This window comes from Ursus arctos, unplaced genomic scaffold, assembly GCF_023065955.2.
Source record: "Ursus arctos isolate Adak ecotype North America unplaced genomic scaffold, UrsArc2.0 scaffold_8, whole genome shotgun sequence".
Taxonomy (NCBI): Eukaryota; Metazoa; Chordata; class Mammalia; order Carnivora; family Ursidae; genus Ursus; species Ursus arctos.
The window spans coordinates 55816139-55833887 of NW_026623100.1; the positions used below are offsets into that span (position 1 = coordinate 55816139).

A 17749-nucleotide genomic window follows, 5' to 3' on the forward strand; every position below is an offset into this window, starting at 1 on the left:
AGTGTATTTTATTTTGCTGGACTTAACTGCCTCATCTGTAAAATAAGGAATGGGTGATTCTTACATTTCTTATTAGTTCTTGATTTTTTGTGTTTTATTTTACATTTATGCTTGACTTTAACAGGATTCCCAAAGTTGGATTGGTGGAAACAATGAACCATTGACTGGCTTTACATGGCGAGGTGGTTGCGAAAGAGAAACTACAGGCATACAAGTTTGGAATGAAGTATTTGTGATCGACAGACCTAATGGAACGAAAGTAAAATTCTGTTTATACTTTCTTACTGTTTTTTTTTCTTCCATATTCTTTTTTGAGCTATTTCCTGCTGTTAAAGATCAACACAACACAGAACTATTAATGTCTGATAACTTTAACATAACATACATGGATTATTATGTCAAAATGTGTGAGATATTTGGCTTAAAGTACTTTTTTTGACTTAATTACTGATTTTGACATTTATCATTTTAAATTGGTTTTAATAGTCACTGTTGGTGAATATTTTACTTAGTATTTTAAACTTTTAAATTCCTAGGTAGCTGTGCTGCTAATGGATACCCAGGGTGCCTTTGATAGCCAGTCAACTATCAAAGACTGTGCAACGGTGTTCGCTCTGAGCACCATGACTAGCTCTGTCCAGGTGAGACACAAAATGCTGTGGTATGATCAGTTCAGATAATCCTAATACCTTTGCTCATTCTTAAAATGCTTTTTGAAAACATATGAAAGCAAGGGAAGGGGGAGGAAGAGAGGGAAGCCAACTGAACCATAAAAGACTCAACTGTGGAGAACAAACTGAGGGTTGCTGGAGGGGAGGAGAGTGGGAAGGGGCTAAATGGGTGATGGGGATTAAGGAGGGCACTTGTTTTGTTGACACTGGGTGTTATATGTAAGTGATGAATCACTAAATTCTATTCCTGAAATCAATATTACACTATATGTTAACTAACTAGAATTGAAATAAAAATTTGAAAAAGAAAAAAAAAATGATCCATATTGAAAAAAATGTCTTTTGATTAAAGAAAAAAGGATTAAAATTAGAATTATTTACATTTCTTACTGGTCATTTACATTTCCATGCTTTTCTGGTTCACAATGTGAAATTTCATGCTTTGGTTAGCTAGGAAGTAATAAATCAATAGCCAGTCCCTTTGGTTTTTCATCATAGCACCTATACTTTTGTTTTTAAGATTTGTTCATTTGTTTGAAAGAAAGCATGTGAAAGAGGGGAGGGCGGAAGGAGAGACAGAATCTCAAGCAGACTTTGCGCTGAGCACAGAGCTCGACATGGGGCTTGATCTCAGAACCCCGAGATCATGACCCGAGCTGAAGTCAAGAGTTGGAAGCTTAACCCTCTGAACCACCCAAGCACCCCTATGCTTTTTTTTTTTTTAAAGGAAAAGATATTGCATGTTATCTTTAACTGAATTCAGTCATATGGTTCCCAGATATATTAAGGTATAGACTATGTCTTTTATGTTTTGGCTAAACCAATAAAGAAAAAAAACCCCAAGTAATTAAACTTAGTTTTCTACTTGATATGTATGACAACTAGTACTTGATTATTTGAACTAATGGTGGTAGAGGCGGAAGAATTAATTCATATTTAACTTAGGAAATGTATGTGCTGTTTGTTTCCATAATACACTAAGGACCTACAGGAACTGTTGAGTAAAATCCCTTCTGTTTTTCACTTAACTCTGTCATCTAATTGTGTTTGCTGTTGTATCAGGTTCTAGTCTCTTCAAGCTAGTCCATCTCTTTTCCGAATAATTTAGGCTGATGGACTGAATTAAACCACCACATGTCATTTTGTATCTCTTTCCTTTTTTTTCCTGAGATCATCTGTGGTTGATGCTTCTCTGGCTGAAGAATTTATTGAGTGTGGTGGTTAGCCGTAGCTGGTGATGAAGTACCCAGAAGTGTATCTGCAAACAGTAGAAGTCTGTGCTCCTCCTGAGATGATGTTTCCTAGTGATAGTAGGTCATAGGTGATACTGGCCCAGCGCTTGGAATTTTTGTACTGCTTTCTGGTAATATCTGAAACATATGTCCAGTCTCTATAAGTTCCATTTCCTTCCTTCCTCAATTTGAAGTATCTAGCTGTCAGAATGGAAAGGAATTTTGGATACTATTGTGAGATGAAAAAGGAGTACTTTTCAACTTGGCTTCTGTTTTTTGTAGGGCTGGGGGAGCTCTGGTACTACCAGTTAAGTGATGCTTTTGGGAACCCTTACAGTATCTTTTCTGCATTTTGTTCTGCCTTTTTTTCTCTGATCTTGCAAGGTGGCAGCAGTGCCATTCCCTTGAGGCAAGCAGAAGCCAGTCGTCGTGCACTTCAGATTAGCTGGCTTGTGGTTTGCCTTAAATTATAATGAGGAAATTCTCTGTCCTGAAATTTGTACCTTGGTGTTCTCTTGTTTATTTATTCAACTTTATGATAGTATAGGAGGCCTGGTTTTGGACAACCACTCAAAGCCACTCCACTACTTTCTTAATTTGTCAAATGAGGATTTTACCCATCTTGCATGTGATTGTTGTGTAGAGACAGAAATAAGATCTAAATGAGATAATGCGTAAGGAAATACTTTGTATGCTATAAATAATGAAGGTGAAAGTTATTTTCATTATTTTTTTCTTCATCTTTGAGGCTGCATTTCTCTTCGTACATTATCTGGTTGATAGATCAATGACAGATCCTCTTGTCATTTATTCTGACAACAAATAATTGTTGAGCATCTATTAAGGAAAATGCAATATGCTTAAGTACTGATGATCGAAGATAAACATTTCTCTTTGCCATGTGCAACCTGGCCCTGACAATGAAAGTATCTCAACCTGTTTTCTAAAAGCTAAGGCCCCTATGAGTAAGAATAGGTTGGTCATGCTTTCAAATTTTAAGTTTAGCTCTAGCATAATCACCTCAGTCATTAATTACTTTTTAAGTACCATGTTTGGAAATAGTCAGCTGAGAATGGCATTTTAGGTTTGCTGTCCTGTTTTGGCTGTTTATATTCTTGACCTCCAAGTGATTCAGCTAGATTAGCACTTATTTGCCATTGGAACAAATTGTTCTATCTTTGGAGTAACCCTATTTTCTTAGACATAAGTTATTTCTCAGCGGAGTTGACATCTGCGGACACCCGCTTTTCTCCTCTGGCAGCCTATGTCACTTTTTAACCTGACTCGGAAGGATTGGATCTCTTTTGCAATACTAGTCTTTTCTCCAGTTTCCCTTCCTTGACAGCACGTAGACCTTCAGCTCTGGGCTCTGTGCCCTGGAAAGCCTCCTGAATAACATTCTAGAAAGGGCAAGAGTGCCACCTACTGTTATTCTTTTTCAGCTGTCGTAGGCTGGTAAAAATTTTCATTTAATTTAAGTTATTAAGACAGATGATTCACTTGAAGTAAAAAAAAAAAAGCCGTGTAGACTCGATGGTAGTCAAGGCACCACCAAATAATTATAAATTATCTCTGTCTGTCCTATCTGTCTATCTCTCCATCCATCCATCCATCCATCCATCCATCCATCCATCCATCCACCAATCCAGACACACACATTGTGATTATACCGGGGGGTGGGGGGTGTATATATCTTTGCAGAACTACGCCCCTCACGTTCATTGACTTAGAAAAATAATTGTGGTAACAATCTTCACTCTGTTAATAAAAAAATGATCATGTCATAACATTAAAGAAACTTTGAGAAGGAGGAAAAAAAGCTTATCACATAATATACTTTTTAAAAATGTCTGCCACTCTCTAGACCCCTTATGTATGTACTCATGATTTTTACATAATTTACCGCCGCTGCTTGCCCCTTAACATTTTATCCCATTAAGAAAAAAGAGAAAATCTTTTCTTGTTAAGCTGATGACTAAGTGATTCATTTGTGCTGACAGATAATCTTCATTTCTACAAGTAAAGTTATACACAGGTAGGTATTAAAAAAATGAATAAAAACACAATTTTGTTTTAACAGGTATATAATCTGTCTCAGAATATTCAAGAAGATGATCTTCAACACTTGCAAGTATGTATTTCTCAAAGAATGTGTGCCAAAGAATGGAAACTATAATTCATACTTAATTGTGACTTTCCATCTAGAAGCTTATTATAGTGTAAGAAAATTCAGTATTATATGGTTTTAAACTGATATATAACTTCTTAACTAGAAGAAATTTTAAGGTATACCCAGTCTGTTAGAAAATTAAATGCTTGATTTTCAAATGATTTTAAAGGCTCTGCTGTCTATCTGGTCTGACATAGAACAGCTTTACAGATGTCTTCTTTCAATCTCTTTTGGGGGCATTATTTTAAATAACTTGCTTTAATAGTTATTTACAGAGTATGGCAGACTTGCAATGGAAGAAATCTACCAGAAACCATTTCAGGTAAATAAGTATTTTAATAATTTTTAAAAACTTACGTATAAAAAGCTATCAAGCCACCTTATCTTTTAAGTCTGAAGATAAGAGGATGTTACAACAAACTCATTTTTAGCAACAGATTCAGTGGAATTGAAACTAATGTCATTACCTACCTTATCAGTTGTAGGCTAACAGTAGGAAATAGAACAAATGAATATAGTTAGATTGTTAATACTTAGATTGAGAGGTTAATGTTTCTCTTAATTAGATGTTATTTAATTCCTAAACTTGAGACAGTCATGTAAATTTCTTTTATACATGGGAAACTATTACGAAATCTTACAGGGATTTTGTGTGTGTGTGGTATATTACAAGTTGAGGTTAGTCCTGTTATTCTTTATTTGGTTTCATACAGAAAAGTTTCACAATTTATTTTATCTCTCCCCTCCTCCCACCCCCTCAATCCCCATATGTTTTTTATTCCTTTTAAATGCCAGGTACAGAATATTAAGTCAGAAATAAACCTGGGTGGAGTTATGTGAGAAGCATATGCTCTGCTTGCTTCTGTGGAGTCCTGTTGTGACAGAGATTTAAATAAAAAAAAAGCAAAGCTAATTTCAGATAGTTTCTTTTTTGAAGTAAGTGTAATTTATAAGTTGACATTAGTACTATTTAGTCAGATGTGTTATAGTAGGTGAGAGTGACTCCACCCTGTTTGCTCATCAGTATGTGAAGTCCTTTCTGTGTGACAGCGTTGCTGGTGATTCTTAGTGTTGGTGGGTTTACATGGATCCTGCCTCAGTCTTAGGTGGCTCACGTGGTCACTTTTATGAGATACCCGGCAGGTTATGGCTTTATTTTGTATATATGGCTGAAATACACTCTGTTTGGCCTATATCAGTTTTTCTGAACTAGGATAATTTTGTCACCCAGGGGACATTTGCCAGTGTCCAGAGACATTTTTGGTTGTTACAGTTTTGGAGGGAGGTTAATGCTGCTGGCATATGCGTAGAGGCCAGAAATGCTGTTCACCATCTAGCCACGCACAACTAAGAATTGTCTGGTTCAAAATCCCAATAAGGCTGAGATTGAGAAACCTAAGCATATATGAACAACAAAGTCAATGAAGAGAATCAGTTGGTCTAGAATTAGTTGGTCTTTCAGTTATACAACCTTGACTTAAAATTATGATCTATATGCCCTGATATGCCTTTTGCTAATTTTTTTTTTTTAAGACCCTGTATTATTGCCTGTGGTGACTCTTTCTTCACATACCATGAAGTTCTCAAATGGAAGCAATTGCTTGGTGTAGGGGCTAGGAGTGTTGTAGGCTTGGGTAGGCCCTTGCTAGAACTATGAGTAGTTATTAACCATTTGGTTACTATAACTTTTGATAAGGATTGTTTAGGGGAGTGCATGATGGTTAAATTGTTAAAAGTAGTGATTTTTTTGTAAAACTTTGTAAGAAATGATTTCTGTTCTTTTTTGTCTGTAGACATTAATGTTTTTGATTCGGGATTGGAGTTATCCATATGAACATTCATATGGTTTGGAAGGTGGAAAACAGTTCCTTGAAAAGAGATTGCAGGTAAGCCCCCATTTCCTTGTGAGGGGAGCATAAGCACCAAGCCAGATGAAGGAGCAGGCTGTCTGGACGGCTGCTTAGACTTCCAGTCTCTCAGTGTCGCCCCTATAAATTGCATATCCCAAGTTAGCCCAGGTGGCTCCATATAGAATTGATGAAAAGTAAATTGGTTGTACTTCTGCCAAAGAGGCCAGTGCCCTTGAATAGAAATTAAGGAATAAGTATTTCTCTTTAGAACCAACTGTTAATCAATATTCAAAGGATAAAAGTTGGAAGGAGGCTAACTTTTTTGATCTATTTGCATGTGTGTCTCTTTCTGACCAAGCTGAGCTTCCGAACATTTGGGACAGGCTGGATAATAGAACGTGCATCCATTGAACAGAATACATTGAACCGCCTCCTAGGGTGACAGCGTATAGAGCTAGAAGAGGGATCTTAAACATCATCTAACTCAACTTTCTTTTTTAAATATGTAATGTAACCGAACCCAGAAAAGTGACTTGCCTTTGGTCTCTTAACTAATTGTTGATAACTGGGACTAGAACCCAAATTTCCAGACTCCTGGCCCCTGCAACATGTTACACTAAAGTATTCCTAGAAAATAACCTCACCGACATGATCCTTTGCTCCTAAACGTACCCTCCCATGGAAGTACTTGGAGAAACCCTCTAGTCAGATATACCCATCTACTCACATGCACAAAAATTACATGAAAATCCCTTAATTCATAAGTCGTAGAGTGCTCTCTTTTGGTTAATAAAATTTTGTTTGCCTATAGTATGATGCATGTAGTTTTTAAACCACATTCAAAAACTTGGGGTATAATATAATTTTCATATTACTAAAATAAGATTAAAACCAATTCCTCATTCTTGGATATTTGAAAGGCATTTCCACACCCTGTTGTCAGATAATTTCAGTCATCAGAGTGTTCTCTGGTTTGTTCAGAAGAAAGGAACAGAAAGCATATCAGGCATACTAACTAACCTCAGAATTATGTACTTCATGGACAAGGTTTTTATCTTACTAAAGTGAAAGTGCTCAAGTCGTAAGTGTGCAGCTTGATGAATTTATACAAATGAACATAGCCATGTAATAGCACCCAGAAGTACCCAGCCTTCATCCATTACCTCCCAAGCCCTCCACTACTCTCCTGATCTCTTAACAGGCTTTGTGTGTACTTTTTATGAAAGGAATCACATACAACATGCATTCTTTTGTGTCTAGCTTCTTGCTCTCTGTTATGTTTCTGAGATATTGTTGCACGTAGTTTAGTTCATTTATTCTCGTTGCTATACAGTATTCCATTGTATGAATAGACAACAGTTTCTTCATTCTATTCTTGATGGAGATTTAGGTAGTTTCCAGGTTTTGTTGATTATAAATGGTGCATGTTTTTTTTAAATGGTGTTTGAGAAGAGTCTTTGAGAGAGTATGTGAGTTATACTGGGATAAGTAGTTACTAAAAAAACTAAGTTTAAGATATTCTTCCAGAAAATACATAGCAGTCTCTCTTCCCAAAACACTGATAACTAGCATAAATCATAAATAATCATTTGGGGTAAGTACTGACATCCCAACAAGTTTCAAAGGTCCTTTGGACTGCACTGGAGCTTTTTCTGTTTAGCTGTTATTTTGCTCAGGGGCTGACCTTTTTATTTGTAGGCAAATTAATAGTTTGTTTTTCTCTTTGCTGTTAAAAGTATTTGAAAGGCAAATTCTTAATTTGTTTACTGGTTTGTAAACCACAACCACTACTTGTTAGTCTCATGTTGGATATTACAATTAATTATCATTTGTATTTTTTCATTGGCTGGCAGCTAACATGGGAAAAATATCTTTTCTAGTTTTAAGACAAAGTGGGGTCTTACCAAAGTGGTCAGAAATGGGTCTTTAGTAAAATTGTGTGTTGTCAGAAAACACCCATCTGGAGTAGCATCTGAGTTAAGTGTGCACACTTGTGAGTATGTGTGTATGTTTTCTTTAAAACTTTGTTTTCCTGGCTGCACCTTCACCGTGTCTCCTTCTACCCTCAGGTAAAACAAAATCAACATGAAGAGCTACAGAATGTAAGGAAGCACATTCACAATTGTTTCTCAAATCTTGGTTGCTTCCTTTTGCCACATCCTGGTCTTAAAGTTGCAACTAATCCTAGTTTTGATGGGAGATTGAAAGGTGGGAATTCCCATTCTTGTTAAAATCAGAACTTATTTTTAGAGGCTGAGAGTTTAAAAAAAAATACATGGTTCCTTCAATTTTCTGTCTTATACTGGAAGACATTTTGATGCATTGTTAATGAGGTGATTTTAATGCTCTCTGTGGTCTGTCTGGCTTTCCATTGGTTTGTCCCAGACATCTAGTGTATGGATTAGCATATTTTATAATGTGGTCTATTGCTCGGCACTGTGTCCTGAAAATTACGAAGGCTGAGAACATTTCAGTATTTCATCTGTTTGCAGTCTGTAAAATGTGTTTACCAATATATCGTACTCATGCAATCAGATTTCAGTTCTGTTTTAGGGATAATGATAATTTTTTGAGAATGTTTTAGGATTTGAGTGTGATGGCAAAAGGCTGGAGGAATAATGAAAGTTTTATAGTACAGCTGGAAAAACAAAATCTAAAATTTAGTACAATTTCATGAAATGTTTGCCTTTTGCAAAGGATATGGAATTTATTTTGGTCGTCCACAATTTATTTATTATTGGAGCTGGAAGAATTATTGGGGCATGAGGGAAATGGAGTAGCAGAGTAGGGGAAGAGTGTTATTTTTTCCTAGGAGATAACGATGTGTTTGGGTGAGTTATTTTAAATGAATCTACTTAAGTAATAGACACTGTATACATTGTTGTTCCATGAAACAGAATTTTATGAACTCTTACCAATGGGGACTCCTTTAATCTTTCTTTTTTTGACTAACATGTTGGCTTTTATCTCGTGTCCACCAGATATTGATGAAGACTTTAAACGAGAGCTTCGAAATCTGGTTCCATTGCTGCTTGCCCCTGAGAATTTGGTAGAAAAAGAGATAAGTGGATCTAAAGTCACTTGTAGAGATCTTGTAGAATACTTTAAGGTAGGAAAACTCCCACATTAAATGATTTTGTCTCAAATACGGCTGACTTAAAACTCAAATATATGTTTATTTTAAAGCAAAAATGAAATTTATAGTTTATTTTTCTGCTTTGAATTCGCTATATCAATTTTTAAGGATATTTAAAATTATAGCAGACAACTTGTATCTCTTAGACAGTGATTTTACTTGTTTACGGAATTATCCTACTTTTTTCTCCAGCTCTGATAGAGAGAAGACCATTCGCCATGTAATTGTATTATCACGCTATCATTTGTGAATCGTGATAGATATTGGGAGTGCAATTCTGCATCTTGAGTTCTCATAAAAGCCTTCTCTCCGAGTTCTTGAGGACTTGATAAGAGCAGCTGAAAGTACAAAACTAGTTTCTGAGTTCAAGTAAATTATTCATAGATTTTTTTTTTCTCTCTGCTCTTCTCTAGTCATCATCATAGCTTGCTTGCCAGAGCAAGACCCATTGTCTTTGAGTTCTTATTCATAGTAGTTACAGAGAGATGGAAGGAAAATTACAGTTAAGAGTGTATTTTTGGTCATTTATTGGACAGTTGATGGTCACTTTCATACTATTTTTGTTAATGAATTAATTTAGAGGCAGTAAAAAGTTGAGATGAACAATTCCTATATGAACTTATTAAAAACTTTCATCTTTCCTTCTTACTCTTAAAGCATAAATTAGGTAATTTTTTTTCTTAAACTGAAATCTAATTTAACTTGGTCAAAGTGAAATACTAAGTAAAATTGTTTTAACATTTAAAACAATGGCAGGAGGGGAGAATTATGGATTTCTTTTCATAAGGTAGATGGCATTGTATATATAATTTTTAAATATGAGATAACTTTTATGTAAGTTAGAATTATATTTAGAAACATTTCTCTAGGATATTTAGCAAGGTTTTTTTTGCAACATGTGTTTTTAATAATATTGAGAATAAGGTTAACTTTGTGGAAATGCGAGTGTATTACTTTTAAGCCTTCATTTTCCTCTTATTTATTTTTTTCAATTTATTTTTTTATTTAAGATTTTTTTTCCTAGACTTTCCTTTTTAAAGTATGAATTATTTTTATATTTAATGGTTTTTCTTCTGTAGAGCCAAATCGTTAAACCTGCCAATATAATGTCTTTTGTATTTTTAGGCTTATATTAAAATTTATCAAGGAGAGGAACTTCCACATCCAAAGTCCATGCTTCAGGTAGAGTGTGTCGTACATATATTTACTTACGGAGAAAAGTCTTTGGTTTAGAGATAAATGTTGGAAATGGGATCATGCTTCTTTGCATGCAAATAAATTTCAAATATTTAAGACAATACACATCTTGGGTACTGAAGTTTTTATATGATTGCAGACCTTGCACACACATAGGCCATCAGAAATGAGTTTTCAGTACCTTCTCTTCAGTTGCTGGAAAAGTGTAGAAAAATTTCTTTTGCAGGAGATGGCTTAATATGGGCCTGTCTAAACCAAATCTCTTGTTCTCTGAGTCTTTTTTTTTTTTTTAAAGATTTTATTTATTTATTTGACACAGAGAGAGACAGCCAGCCAGAGAGGGGACACAAGCAGGGGGAGTGGGAGAGGAAGAAGCAGGCTCCCAGTGGAGGAGCCTGATGTGGGGCTCGATCCCAGGACTCTGGGATCACGCCCTGAGCTGAAGGCAGATGCTTAACGACTGAGCCACCCAGGTGCCCCTGTTCTCTGAGTCTTTGACAATGAATGTTTGAAATAAGGCTTTTTTTGCTCTTGATATTAATGATTTAGAGCTGCTTCTAGTGCATATAAGGTTGTTTCCGTTTTTTAGTTTTTTGTTTTTCTCTTTTTTTAAAAAGGCATTCTTTTGGCGGCGCCTGGGTGGCTCAGTCAGTTAAGCTTCTGCCTTCGGCTCAGGTCATGATCCTGGGGTCCTGGGATGGACCCCATGTGGGCTCCCTGCTTAGTGGGGAGCCTGCTTCTCCTCTCCCTCTGCTGCTCCCCGTGCTTGTTCTCTCTCCTTTCCTTCTTCCTCCCCCTCTCTCTCCCTCTCTCTGTCAAATAAATAAATAAAATCTTTAAAAAAAAAAAAAAGGTGTTCTTTTGGGACAATGTTATTTTAACCTGTTTTTTTTTTAAAAAGGTAAAACAGCTTAATTTAGGAAATCAAGAATAATTAATGTTACATTCATGTCAGTCTCTTCTTAGTAAATTTTATATCATTGTGTTAATATTGTTAATTTTTCACTCAAATTTATGTTTAATTTTTTTCAGATACATATCTAGTTCATATTTTTAAAGATTTGCTATTTTGGGCAATTTCTCAGTTTTATAGTAGATTAAACAGTATTTTCTTCTAAAACTCCTGCAGTAAGCAGTTTTGTGGTTTTAAAAAAGTCTCTTGTGTAATACTGATAGGAGAGAGCAAGCATATCGGTAATTCTTGGTTCTGTACATCTGGAGACTTGACAAATTAAGGGTTGTGTCCAATTCTCTATTATTTCCTGATCATTTGTGGTGTTTTTTACAAACTAATTTTGTTTTTTAAGATTTATTTATCTGAGAGAGAGCACGCGCGTGTGCACAAGTGGGAGGGGCAGGGAGAGGGAGAGAGAATCTCAGGCTCTGTGCTGAGCACAGAGCCCAGTGTGGGGCTCGATCTCATGACCCTAACTGAGATCATGACCTGAGCTGAAACCAGGAGTCGGACACCTAACTGACTGAGCCACCCAGACCCCCCTACATACCCATTTTAATAAACCTAAGCGAAACAAAATTAGACAGGCAGTCCTATTAGAAGCAATTTTTGTATCTCTTATACTGGTGTTCCCTTCCATTGGAAAGGATTTTCTGTGGTTCATTTTCAGGCTTGTTCATTGTATGTAATTTATTGTGTTAATCAGAATTTATAGAGCCATCGAGTATCTTTTGCATAAAATTGGCACATTTTGTTTTATTTTCTTTAGGCAACAGCTGAAGCTAATAATCTTGCTGCAGTAGCAGGAGCAAGAGAGATCTATTGCAAAAGTATGGAGCAGGTTTGTAACCAACATTTAAATTTGACGCTGAAGTGAGATGGAGAATTTTTACATTCAAAATAATTGAACCAGTTTGCCCTCCTTATGCATTGTCATGTTATATCATTCACTGATTCCCCTTTATCATCTGTGCTGGAAATAAACTAAGAAAATAATTCACATGGTTAGAGTGCAGGATACAGGTGGCAAGTTATTACATAAATCGTACTAAAATAATTTTGACACATGATTCAGAGCACTCTTATTAGTAGCTTCTGATGTAATATTAGTTTAAGGACAATAGCAACTTCTGTGCTAACCTTGCTAACTCAAACATTAAAGTACCTTTTTTCTGTGTTCACCTTTACCCACTCTCTGCTAGCGGTCTTTTTGTATTCTAATAGTGTGTTGGTGGGTCAAGTGAAGTCAGGTACAGATTGTGGTGTAATTGTTTTTGTCTCTACTGGTATTAGTCATACTTGGAAAATTGATTTTGCCCGAGTCAGTTAAACATACAAGAAATAAGTTATGATTATGTATGGGGTATTATGAACAAGTTTAAAACTCAACCATGTAGGTGGCTTGACTTTTTGAGACTGAAAACTATGAATAGGGAGCTTCTTTCAAGTGTGAATTATTTCTAGCTTGTAATGTGTCCTTCTGTAATCCTGTCTGTACAGGTATGTGGTGGGGACAAGCCTTACATTGCACCTTCAGATCTGGAGCGAAAACACCTGGATCTCAAGGAAGTGGCGATTAAACAGTTTCGTTCAGTAAAAAAAATGGGTGGAGATGAATTCTGCCATCGTTATCAGGACCAGCTTGAAGCTGAAATTGAAGAAACCTATGCAAATTTTATAAAGCACAATGATGGCAAAAATATCTTCTATGCTGCTCGTACTCCTGCCACACTGTTTGCAGTCATGTTTGCTATGTATATAATCTCAGGACTGACTGGCTTCATTGGCCTAAACTCTATAGCCGTCTTGTGTAACCTTATCATGGGGTTAGCACTGACATCTCTTTGTACTTGGGCATATGTAAAATACTCTGGGGAGTTCAGAGAAATTGGAACAATGATTGATCAGATTGCTGAAACACTATGGGAACAGGTTGGTATCTATCTTTTGGTTTTTCAGTGACTAATCTCATTCCCATGACACTTCCCCACTCTTCTTCTGCAGTATTTGCACACCTACTTTTCCTTTATATGAGGAATGTGAAAAGAATGTTTTCTCTTTTGGTTGTATAATCTGAATATAAAGTATGACCTGGAGAATTTTTTTTCTTAAAGTCATAATTATAGTGTGCTTTGATTGGCTGAAATCTGTAATGTCCTTTGGATAGATTCTTAGTCATAGGCCTGATGATGCCAGACCATGGGCAGGGCCAGAGTCTCTAAGGACTTTTTCTTAGAGGAAAGAAAATATAGTCAGTGTAAAGAAAAGAAATTTGGAAGTGCAGTGTTTTAGGAAAGCAAAAGAAGTCTTGTAGTAATACTGGCAGAAGCAATGCATGCTTAATATTTGAGGGAAAATATTGGATGGCATTCAGGTCTTTGTTGCCTTCCATGAAGGCATGACAAGGAACAATCCTGTAGGGATTTCATTTCCCAAAGGAATTTTGTTTGATCTCTGTACTGTGGAAACACTAATGAACAAAGCAAAGTGCCACAAGAGAACCAGCTTCTCTTGGTCGTGATCTTTTACCTCAGCCAGAATTCACGTCATAATATTTTACCTCTAACCAGAATTCAGAGTCGGGCCTGACAAGAATCTACTAAGGAAAGCCATGTTGTGTATTAGCCAACTGTGCGCTGGAATTGCCCATGTTCAGAAAATTCCACTCAAGGATGTTGTCATTAAAATGATGATCGTGAAGTACTTGAGCATCGTATCGAGGATCAGAATGAGAGCTGCAGCTGTTATTGATGGACAGTATAATAGGCATCTTCAGATATGATTTCTGGGCTGATGAAGTATTGGGCTTATTAGAAGATCTAGGATATGCAGGTTGATGTTGGTTTGGGCTTTAAATTTGAATACTGAAGAAGTAAATCATTTTTTGAAGAAGGTTGATTGAGTATTGACTTTTCTTGTAATAATGTCATTATTATTTTATAAAGTGACCCACTATATTAATTTGGATTTTGTATTTATTCTTCAGAGAAATGCTCGATTTATTTGGATCTGATTTGGAAGCTTGTGTTTGGATATTTGTTAAATTTAACCCTTTATTTCAAAAAAAACCTCACTCTTCATATTCCTTTGATATCTTCCAAGAGAATGGATTAAAAGCGATCAACAGTCTCACTTTTAAACAATAATTATCTACTTTAAAATTTTGGACCATTACTAATTTTCTGCAGCATGAATTTTAATCATTGTGCAGTGTCTTATTTTGAAAACCAGTCATTCTCCTCTATAGCATTGATTCTAGGACTTTAGAGGTGCCATTATTACAAAACAATTGAAGAATCTAAAGTGTGTAAAATTATTTTCAGTGCAGTTAAGGTAAGTTGATCACTAGTCAGAGAAGAGCTGTGCTGTGTCAACAAACCTTGCCTAAATTTTCTTGCATTTCTCTTTTCTTTTGCTTCAGAGGAGTCCCAGGAAGGTGAGAAACCCACAAAGTCTCAGATTCTTGTAGTCTTAAACTCTTTAACTTTAAGGCACTCTGAGTCATTGTCCTAACGAATCACTCCATGTTTTAGGTGTTTTCCAAACTGTTTGAAGTTACTAGACGTCGAATGGTCCATCGTGCTCTTTCATCAGCACAGCGACAGAGACTGTCATCCAACAATAACAAGAAGAAAAATTAGACAGTATTTTTAACTTTTTTCTCTATCTGAAGTGTTCGCACTTATACATGTAGGACAATAAGCAGGACCGTCTGGGCCGGTCTGCATAAATGCTGTATACTTACCAGATTTGATGCTGCATATAGGGTATGGAATTGCACATCCGTCTCCTAGGGATTGTAAATGGTTTGAATAGGAGGAAAGTAGTCTGTGTTGCATTATCAAATGTCTAACCGCATTATTTGTAGCGTCATAACTTTTTTTGGGAGAAGCATCTTTTTATTTCCCACATTCCTGGTTATTTTCTTCATTGCTTTGAATTGAATTTTTATATCTATTTTTATATGTAACTTTTTTTACCTCATGTTTTTATTTGTTTTGCGCATTTCTCATACCACAGGTATTGAAGCCCCTGGGTGATAATTTGATGGAGGAGAACATAAGGCGGTCTGTAACAAACTCTATCAAAGCAGGCCTGACCGACCAGGTGTCGCATCATGCCAGATTACAGACAGACTGACAGTTCATCTCCTCACGGACTCCACTCTCCCTTCTTTTCATGCTTGCTGTACAATGAGAACTCAAATAAAAATAAACCAAAGTTTACGATCAACTGTAGAAGTAGTTTAGTATAACTGGCTTCACAGATGGCTGCCACAGAGTGTGACAATTGTTTGTTGGTTTTAAGCATTCTGTTCTTGGCTCCTGAGACACGGAGATTGGCTGAGGAGCATTAGTTTGTCATGCACGTTTGTGCCATGTTTCTTTTCTTTTTTTTTTTTTTTTTTCCTTTTAATCTAATGTTAGTGAAATTTGTCTTGTGTAAAAGGATATTTCAGGGAAATATTTTAAGAAATCTATTTAGAGTCTCTTTTAACACCAGTGTCCCATTGAAATTTTAATTTTTAGTGAAGTTACGAATCACTGTATCAAGAATCAGATCAGAATGACAATGAAGCCTTTATTGAGCCACTACATTAAAGGTATATATTGCTTTACTGCCTTCAGTACCAGTATTACGTAAGTGCATGTATCAGAAATTTCACAGAAATTACATGACAACTCTTGTAGCTAAGCAAGTGATTCTGAGGTGTACATTTGTCTTGCCTTTTTAAATTTATAAACCTGCCCTAAAAGGAGATGCATATCTGGGAAACTGAACTGTCTTTATGCAGTTTAGCCTTCATGTACATAAAATATGCCATTAATTTTATTGGGGGAGAAATTCCATCCAAAAAATGTTGCCTACAGCTATGAGTTCAGAGTGTCTGTACAGTGTGTAGCTTTTATTTTCTAAAATCACAGATAGGGCATGTATATGAATTATAAATATATAAATACGATTTTGTATTAAAAGTTTTGTAGTTTATGGCAAAATCTGGTTCTGTGGTAGGCTAAGTACAGTCCCTGTGAAGGAATGTTTGTGGCTCCTGTCAGTGTGTGAATGCATAGACAATTTGAAGTTTTTGATATATTTGTGATATTTATCTTCCTTGAGCACTGCAATCTCACCCCCCCCAAGGGAATTCAGTGGGAATGTTTATCGTGACTTTGTCCTCTGTTGCATTTTAAAGTTATTTCCTGTAATTTATTTTCAGTACATAATTAAAAATTTGTTGTATATATAAAATGAAACTTGTGATTCTTTTTTAAGGAATCCTTCAAGTATGTATGCCATTACATAAACCCTGTTTGTTTATCCTGAAAAGAGCATGAGCAGGAAACACCCAAGTGAGAGCTCTAAGGTATTGTACCCAAAGCTAAGCTTGTAAAAATCATTCTTCGTTGTCTGTCTCTGGTAGGGAAAACCTGTTGTGATTAGCCTAGGTGTACTGGGGATTTGTTCATTTCTGTTCTCCCTCTTTCTCTCTTTTTTTTTTCTTTTGTGGTATATGTAAGGCTAACATTTTTGCAATATTTTTGTAGCCTTCTTTATAAACATCTATTATTAAAGCACCTAGTTTGGTTTTTAAGTGAAGAAAATTCAGATGTTGAGTTGCATGCCTGAAAGCTCTAAATTTACTTTGGTTGATATAATCTCCCCTCCTCCTTTCAAATCCTGTTTTTATATAGATTGTATTTGTTTCCATCTGTATTAAATTGCTACCAACTCATCTGTTCTTAAAACAAAGAATCCACTTGAAAAAGTCTTTTTATTTCTTCTAACACCCTGTTTTATGAATGCTGTGGACTGTTTTTATGAATGAAAAAATAAAAATTTGTTGTATAATAGCAATTCTTCTGAAATTAAAGACACAGCTTACTTTTTTTTTTTAAACAAAAGAGTTGTGAAATCTAGACCATGGATTTGTTAGTATTTCTTGTTAGAGAATGTGTTTTCCAAAAGAAGATAAAATTCTATAAAGAATTCCAAGAAGAAACACTTTGGTTTCAGCTGGAAGGCTCTGAAAGTAATTGTTAAGTAAGAAGCAATAAAAGGGATTAAAGACATACTCAAAACTGTTGACTGATCTAACTTTGCTGTTAGTATATTTTCGGTGGTACAATTTTGTAGTAACCCACATAACGTGGAAGGTTTTTTTTTTAAAGAAATACTTAATGACAAGTGATTTATCTTCCTAATTAAGACACAAATAATTTACTTATTGTGAAAGGGACAATCATTCACGACCCTGCTACTGAGTCTGCCATATATATAATTTTTTTGAGAGAGCGAACGAGTGCATGAGCGGGGTGGGGGTGTGGAGGTAGAAGGAGGAAGAGAGAATCCCAAGCAGGCTTCATGCCCAGTGAGACCAGTGTGGAGCTTGATCTCAACGACCGCAAGATCATGACCTAAGCTGAAATCAAAGAGTGGGAAGCTTGGGCACCTGGGTGGCTCAGTCAGTTAAGCATCTGCCTTTGGCTCAGGTCATATCTCAGGGTTCTGGGACTGAGGCCTGTGTCAGGCTCCCGGC

The 17749-nt window shown here is 35.9% G+C and overlaps 1 protein-coding gene across 4 annotated transcripts in view; it reads left to right on the forward strand.

The window, feature by feature from the left end:
- The window catches only part of ATL2 (atlastin GTPase 2), a 54245-nt gene extending 37162 nt beyond the window's left edge, over window positions 1-17083 (forward strand). For 3 of the 4 annotated variants that reach the window (XM_026479163.4, XM_057308966.1, XM_026479172.4), the window contains 11 exons: window positions 125-259; window positions 537-641; window positions 3984-4034; window positions 4339-4395; window positions 5867-5959; window positions 7993-8131; window positions 8905-9032; window positions 10185-10241; window positions 11981-12052; window positions 12712-13143; window positions 15232-17083. In XM_026479163.4, the coding sequence (XP_026334948.1) occupies window positions 125-259; window positions 537-641; window positions 3984-4034; window positions 4339-4395; window positions 5867-5959; window positions 7993-8131; window positions 8905-9032; window positions 10185-10241; window positions 11981-12052; window positions 12712-13143; window positions 15232-15351 (1389 nt within the window). In that variant the 3' untranslated portion in view covers window positions 15352-17083. The other variant, XM_026479187.4, reaches the window with a different exon arrangement.
- The last annotated feature ends 666 nt before the right edge of the window (window positions 17084-17749 follow it).